General features: G+C 37.2%; 1 protein-coding gene across 5 annotated transcripts in view; it reads left to right on the top strand.

Moving 5' to 3' along the window:
* The first annotated feature begins 235 nt into the window (after nucleotides 1-235).
* The window catches only part of kif21b (kinesin family member 21B), a 118,572-nt gene continuing 110,702 nt past the window's right edge, over nucleotides 236-8,105 (top strand). For all 5 annotated transcript variants that reach the window (XM_039749281.1, XM_039749278.1, XM_039749279.1 and 2 more), the window contains exon 1: nucleotides 236-451. In XM_039749281.1, the coding sequence (XP_039605215.1) occupies nucleotides 408-451 (44 nt within the window). In that variant the 5' untranslated portion in view covers nucleotides 236-407. The remainder of the gene's footprint in view (nucleotides 452-8,105) is intronic.

The raw sequence follows: 8,105 nt of genomic DNA, 5'->3' as shown, positions 1-8,105 counted from the left end.
TCTCTTTTGAGACCCTTTGTTTAAATGCCCTTGTGCACGTGGGCTCTCTGGAAATCAGCAGCTGGCGCGAGCCCACAAACCTCCTTCCTCGCGATCGGCTCGCGCGCGACGGACGGTAAACACCTTGCGCATCCTCGGAACTCTTGTGATTGGTTAATACAAAGTGTGAGGGGCGGGACGACGTCAGGCAATTGGCTCGTTCCATTGTCATTCTTAAAGTGACAGCACACGGCGAGGCAGACGGTTGTGCTCGCAGTGGCTACAGCAATATCAGCAATGACAGAGAGCAGCGAGAAAGTAGCGGCCACCGCTGTCAAGCCACCTTGTCCGTTAAAGTCGACATGGCCATGAGCCCAAACGGCTGCGATACCATCGAGAGATACGTCTTGCGCTTAAAATAATCAGTTATGGCGGCGAGCCAGAGTGACTGCTGCGTCCGGGTGTCTCTGAGGTAAGCGCAAGCGGGCGAGGGGCGATGCTCAGCATCCGAGTCGCGTTGCAAAGGTGCAGGTGCTTGTGCGAGGAAGAGAAGCAGCATGATAGACGAAAATATTAGGGTAAACGTGCACTTCAGTTCTCGCGGATGGCATTTCATCTTTTTTGCTGTGTTTTCAACTTCTCCATTTTATGTTCAATAGACCTGGTATAGGAGCGGACGCCTCACAGTCAGTTAACACAAAGAAACGCCTGGTTCCGCGTAGAGTGGGGCGGGGCGTTTTCTTTGTGTGTGTGTGTGTGTGTGTGTGTGTGTGTGTGTGTGTGTGTGTGTGAGCGCGTGTTTGTTCGGGTGTGTGAGACAGACTTTTATGTTTAAGGGTTGGGGGTCGTCTGTCAGTAAGCCAGTCATTGAGGAAGAGCAGGTACACAGGACTGATCTGGTTTTGGTTTTATTTGCATTAATGTAAAGGACAGACCTGACCTTTTCTGTCTGTATGTCTTATCAATCAGTTGGGGGTTATTAAGGTAACAAGACGCAGTGTTGCCCACATGTGTCAGTCTGGCTGTCCATATACTACATACCCGACTTTGCCACTAGTTGTGTGTGTATTTGATTGTCACTAGCAACGGTTATCTCGGTGACAGATCTAGAATTTCCTGTATAGTTAGCTGCTGGTAAAAGACCCCAGTTCATACCAGCCATTGGCCTTTATGTGACTTGTGACAGATCCAACAATGTCACAGATCTAATAATGCCTTTATGTTAATGGATGACTGTTAGGTGTGTCCCGAAGATCAAACTTTTCCTTTATGTCTGTGTGCATCACACTTTTGGGATCCCAGTACATGTGTAATAATGCCTTAATATGAATGCTTGTGCAAGATATTCATATGTATCATATAGTTGTCTTTCTTTTCCTGTCTTGATGGGTTTGCACAATAATACTGGTATGGCATTTTTGTATATGACTGGTTATGGAGCATTCCAGAATGGATTTGGTTTTATCTGGACAGATGTTTTCCACTGAGCATCTACATTTTTGGAATTACTTATTTCATTCTAATATAGATTTGGTACACTTTGCGTATATGCTTGTCATCGAGGATCTCTAGGCCTGAAAATGCATTTTCCTGAATTTTGTAATCAGATGCTCAGAACCAGATTATCATTCTGTGCATACCTCATGTTGTTGTGTATTGTGTTTTTGTATCTGTATGTGATATTGTATCTGCATTTATATAATAATAGATGAACCAATTGTTATTGTGTTTAGAGTTGCTGGTGAGGAAGTAAACACGTATTCAAACAAGACTGGAGACTTCCAGGATAAACTGAATATAACTTCCAAATCTAAAAAAATATTTGATTTCTTTTTATTATAATAATAATAATATACTGTGCCTATTATTACAGTAGGATACAAGGCCAATGCAAAATTGTAAACTAAGAAGTAAAGCTGTAAGTAAAAATTATTTTTTTATAAACAGAACTCTGCTTTTTTACAAGAAAGCCTTCAAACATAAATGTTCAAAAAGTTCTTTATGGCACAGTGGTCTGGTATTTATTTCTAGGCAATGATAAAGGACTAAATAATCTGAAATAAAGAATATTAAAAATTATATTTTTTGCTTTTAAAGTGCACACATCTAGTAAATGAATAAAGGGGCGGAGTTCTTTTTTCATGCAAATATATTTAATTCTTTCAGAATTCTTGTTAGTCATCATGGTGGTTTAGTGTTTGGTGCTGTTACCTCACAGTCTTGATAGATTGAGTTTCAATCCCTGTATGTATGTTTCTTTTTTTCATCGGGTATTCTTATTTTACTCTCAAACCCATGTGTTCACTTGCAACATTAATTTATTGCTCTAAGTGGATGTGACCTTGATAGACATTTCCCTGCTCATGGTTCCTTTCTTACTTGCAACCCCTATAATTTAATTAGATTGGTTTGAAACTGTATGAATTTATTTTTTCATGATAAAAAGTTATTAAATGGAAGATACAAGTTCAGATGTGTTTGTATGTATCCAAAGTACAATTTGCGGCATTCTAGTTGTTGAAATGCATTAACTCACGACTTGTTAAGGATATATATATATATATATATATATATATATATATATATATATATATATATATATATATATATCTGGTTTTTTACCATGTAGACCTTTTCTGGCTTAGTGAAATGGAATGCATTCAAGTTAAAATAGTTAATGCTTGGAAAGTTTCATAATAGCTGGGTCTGTGCAGTCTCTAGTTAGCATGAATTTCTTAAATGTGATTGATCCCATTCAGGATTGCAAGGAAAGCAGAAGCCTTTCTTGGCCACATTGATCTCAAGAAAGGAGACCAACCATGAATGTAGTACCAGTCAATCTCAGGACTCATTCTTGCATAAACCCACACTCTTACAGGCCAATTTTGAATACTTTTATTGTAACTGTGTGCGTAATTTGAACTGCTGTGTGCTGTTTGCTGTCTGACGTTTAAAGATATAACTTTGCATGGTTTATTTTCGTTTCATGATACTTTAATGGCAAAGTATGACTAATTATAGTGTTATAGGATTAACTAATGAAAGTTATATTCACTGTGTTGAGAGATCAATGAAAAAACATACATTTAAGAGACTGGAATTCCCTTTACATCTAAAAACAAATTCTTACACATTTCTTGAACAATGTCTTTTTGATTTCATCACTCAGTTCTTTAAAGTATTTTAGATATATCAGTTTCCTGTTGTGCAAAAATATTTAGACCATTCTTATTCAATTTTTGCACAAGTTTTTACAATGTAACAAGATTTTTATTCTGAGTTTGCTTTGACAGTGGTGGCCTGGAAAGGTAGAAGGAGTAGAAAGCAGAAAGTTACTGAAGTACTAAAGGAAGGCTTTGTGCTGCTGCAAGGCTTCTGTTTATTTTCTCGCTCTAGTTTCCAGACTTTTTCTGTGGACTGGCCTGACTGCCGAATGTTCTCCTTATGTTCAAGTGTTCTTGTTTAACAGCTTTCTTTGACAATGTGGGGGAGGTGCTGGCATTGCAAAAGAGATGAGAGGAGACCAGCATTGAAGTTGATGGTGCCATTAAACAGCAGGGGGCTGAACAGAAGTGAGGTTAATGAGTGCTGCCTTAAGTAGTTCTGTACATCAATGTGTGTTTTTTGTATTGTGTACATTCACAAGTCCTTGTGTATGTGCTTAGGGTTTTATAAATTATTTTGTGCATATATCTGGACGATCTTTTCAGTAGTGCGTGGTTCTTTTTCTGGCAAAGGGATTGCAGGAAATAGGACAGCAGGAAGGAAGGAAGCTGACCCAGGTTTTGTGTATGCTTTTGCAAATACAGAGTGGGTGGGTGGGTGATTCAGATGAAGAGACAAATTCAGAGCAGCAGCCTGCCATTATGGTAATGATCAATCACAGAGAGATACTGTATATGCATGTGTAAATGTGTTGCAGAGGCTTTCTAATTATTACTTTGAGGTCATGTTTCCAGATGTATATTGCTACTGCTGATTTGCATCTGTGCTGTGGTATTTTAATGACTGAAACTGATCAGTCAGCTTGAGAGCCCGTCATGCTGCAATGTGTACCAATAAATTCCACAGCAAAGGCTAATGGGTCTGGACCTCAGTAAAGAGCTTTTTTTTTCCTTTGAGGGAATGTTAGGACACAGCTATTACAGAAAGCGTTTATAAGTATGTGAAATAACCACATCACAAAGTAACAGGAAGACGAAATCACTTGTGTCTAGTTTGTAAATAATCAGGAAATGGAACCTTGAGCAATTGTCGTGACGTTTTCTATGATGCAAAAGGATATTTAATTATAATTTCCCATACAGTACATGTTTAGCTACGGGATGCATTTATGTCTTAGTTTAATTGTTGGAAGTCATTTTATGCCTGATGTAAATAAAGAGCTTATAAGCTGAAAATTGTTAACCTTTTTGTTCATATTTTATGAGGAACGTGTGTCATTAAAAGAGCTTGTTTTGCCATACTCCCCTTGGAGTTGGGTCTTAAAGCCATTCATAGTTGGTTGTGAGTTTGTAGCTTGATGGGTGGAAGGCAGCATTTGTAATGAGAGTAGCTGCAGAGGCAGGAAGTGTTCCCCACTGTGGGTGCCAGAGGCCACTTTGTAGCACATACACGGTTTCTGAAAGGCCTGTTTATCTTTCGTGTGCATAATTGGTGATTGAATTGAAGTCTGAAGAGTTTGGAGTGCTTGCAGCTGGGTCTGCAGATAAAGGTGTCTGTTTGAGGAGGTGGTGGAGGGGTTGTAGGGCAGACTTAATCAGCTGAAGTATGAGGTCACAACGTATAACCTATTGGTACCTTTTCAAATCATTGTTTATTAAAATAAACTCCTTGGTTTGGCAGTGATTTTTACTGATAATTTGAGCATCCTGCATTTGTTTTATCTGTGAGGGTATAGGTGTGAACAGTAATTGAAGTAAAAAAAAAAAAGTTCCTTTTTTCAATAGGTTGCTTTCCAAAATGAGAACCACCTCTCCTTTATTTCAAGACACAGTGCCAATGAGATCTGGTTCAAATTAGAACAGGTGCAGAGTCTACCTTCCTTTCTGTCAATTGTCTCCAGTTTAGTGCACTTAAATGTTTTGTTTTGATCTGATTGTGTTTGACATTTAACTTGTAAGTCTCTGTTTATCATGTTACCATTAAATTATGAAGTACATCAATCAAATAAATACTTAGCTATTGCATCCACTAATGTAAAAAAAAAAACAGTAAAGTTTATGAGGGACTTTTCAGCATTTATCCATCCATCCATCCATCTGGGTGGCGCAGTGGTAGCGCTGCTGCCTTGCAGTTAGGAGACCTGGGTTTGCTTCCCAGTTCCTCCCTGCATGGAGTTTGCATGTTCTCCCCGTGTCTGTGTGAGTTTTCTCCGGGTGCTCCGGTTTCCTCCCACAGTCCAAAGACATGCATGTTAGGTGTATTGGCGATCCTAAATTGTCCCTAGTGCTTGGTGTGTGTGTATTTCATAAAATCCCTGAGAAATCATATATAGGTAGTTTATAGAATAATTGTTCATATTTTTAAATATTCAGTTTACTTTAGACACTATAGCAATTTCACTTTGCCCTTTAATACATGTATATCCCAAGAGTCTATTAGTAAATTGCTGGCTTGACAAATTATCTGAAAAAAGCCAGTTTCAGGTGTCCCAGGAAAACAAACCTCATAATTTCCCAGATCAGGAGTTGGTATAATCTGTAAAATCTCCTTTAATACTGTAAATCTTACAAGTGAATGTTGCAAAATCAGAAGAGTCACATGTAAGACTCTCTAATGTTATTTAAAGTGAACCTATTACAAGAGACTTGACAATTACATTACGATACATATGTTACATTTATTATATTAAGGTACATAACTAGCTCAAAATATTTTCAGAGGTTTGTTTGTTTATTTTGTTTGGCTAGTTACCATTTGTGGAAAGTGATTTATTAAATAACAGAGTACATTTTGTTAATGCCCAAAGAAGAAATTCCTGAGGCCATTTAGCACACAATGCAGTCATACGTCATACGTTTTACAACCAATTCCGTTGTGGTGTAATAGAAGTGGTAGGCTCATGTGGCAGTAAAGTAGTGTTGAAATGAAGATCTGTACAATTTTTGAGATCATACTCCCTAAAGAACTGTTAGGATTGTTTTTTTTAGATGTTCTAAATTAATTTTTAATTAAAAATGTTATGACCTTGTGAAACTATATAGGGGGCCATACTATTGAATGCAGAATTACCATAATTATACTGTATCTAGACTCCAAAGAAGCAAGAAATGCAAGATATCTTCTTGTGTATAATTGTGATACTTGGTCCTCTAAAAACAGTCAGCAGAGCATATTTACTGTTATCTAAAAATAAGTGCTGTTAAGCTTGGTACGACTGGCTCTGGCCCCCGGCTCTGTGGAAACATTTTGCTTCTTAAATTCGTTTTGACTCAGTTCTTAATAGTGTTGAATCATTATTAAAATCTGGATCAATTTGGTACTTGATTCCAGCTTTTGAACCTCAGCCCCAGTACCAGAACCAATATCAAAACATTTCCAAGGGAAATAACAAATAACTCCAAATCCCCCTATCTTACTCCAACCTCCCTGGTAGGCAACGCTAATGCATCAAAGTTTTGATAGCTGTGAAATCCCAATGACATTGTAGCAATGGTGTGTTGGGTTTTTTTAATTCCTTGTGATGTCTTGTTCGCATCAAAGCCTGTTGTTTCATTTTATGAAATCTACAGAATGGATGTTTTTCTACATCTATACTATTAAGTACCGATGGAAGGTGGGTGGTGTTTGAGAAGAAAGCTCATGTTTACTTCTGGTACCAAAAATCGCGAAATGCTGGTGCAGTTCCATTTTAAAATTTGGGTTTTTTAGTACTTTTCCAATACTAGTATACCATGTTACCCTAGTTTTCATCGTTGGAGAATTGCCTTTTGTAAATGATTATATAGTGTGATTCAGACAGAATTGTTTTTAATTATATTCATTGGATATCATCTGGACAAATAATTAAAGCTCAAACACTGGTTATAAATATGCATTTATTCCAATATATCCAAGTGTAGATTGAAAATGTTTATGGCTTTATTTGTGTTTTGTGCAGATGAAATACATATAAAATGTTTCTTGCTAATTAATCATCAATACAATGTTCAATATGCCACCATGTGTTTATTTTACACAGCTTTATTTGTTAGTATTTTATTTTTTGCATGCAGTACTTTATTGTGGCTGGCCTTTTTCTCCTGGTGACAGAAAAAAATATTGGCACCAGCATTTGATAAAAACAAAAAAGAAGCTGGTTTCTATGTGTCAGTTTCTTCTGTTGATATAGGGAGTAATATCAGCTTTTACTTTACTTTTGAAAAAAAGTAAAGGTGGCTTTTTCCTGTGTCAGAAAGATGCAAAAGAGGCTCTGTTGTTATCCTGTAATACAAAATGGCAAAAAGGGTAATCAGGCCTTAATATATCACAAAATCCAGACCAGGACCTAATTAGACTTAGCCTCAAAAACAGACACAGAAACAGTCTTCACCTCAGGTAGCCTAGCCCCAAACACAGGCCCCAAAATGGGTCTAAGGTTTTTAAAGTTTAAAGGAGTGTAAAATGTCCACAGGTATCATCAAAAAAGAGGGAAAAACCATGAAAACATCTGGCTAAGTGAAAACAAGCAAAGTTCTTTGAATAGCTAACAATTTATTGATTGATTCAAAAGGATTGAAAAAAGCAAGGTTGAACAAAAAGTAAATATTGTTTTTATTGTCCGAAAGCCAAAAACCTTAAACAAGTCCAAAAACAGAATCCATTAAAAGGAACTTAAGGCTAAGGAGGGCTGTTAGCCAGTAAGTCTAAATAACACAAGGATCATAAGAGAAATAAGGTATCACAGAATAAGCAATGCCAAGGTTGCTATGGGACAAGCAGGTTCTCCATTTATACTGTTTGGACAGTCCCTTGGCTGCATAATTAGATGGCCCCAAATATTTGGGCTCTCCATACAAGAGACAGGACACCTGAAAATAACAAAGCAAATGTATACATTCCATGCTGAGATAATACAGTTTTACACAATAATTAATAAACTCAATATCAAATATCTGTATACCATGATAACTTTTGAAAGAAAC

The sequence above is a fragment of the Polypterus senegalus genome, chromosome 3, assembly GCF_016835505.1.
Source record: "Polypterus senegalus isolate Bchr_013 chromosome 3, ASM1683550v1, whole genome shotgun sequence".
In the NCBI taxonomy this organism is placed as follows: Eukaryota; Metazoa; Chordata; class Cladistia; order Polypteriformes; family Polypteridae; genus Polypterus; species Polypterus senegalus.
Note: the sequence above shows the minus strand (reverse complement) of the source record. Positions and strands in the feature narration are given on the sequence as shown.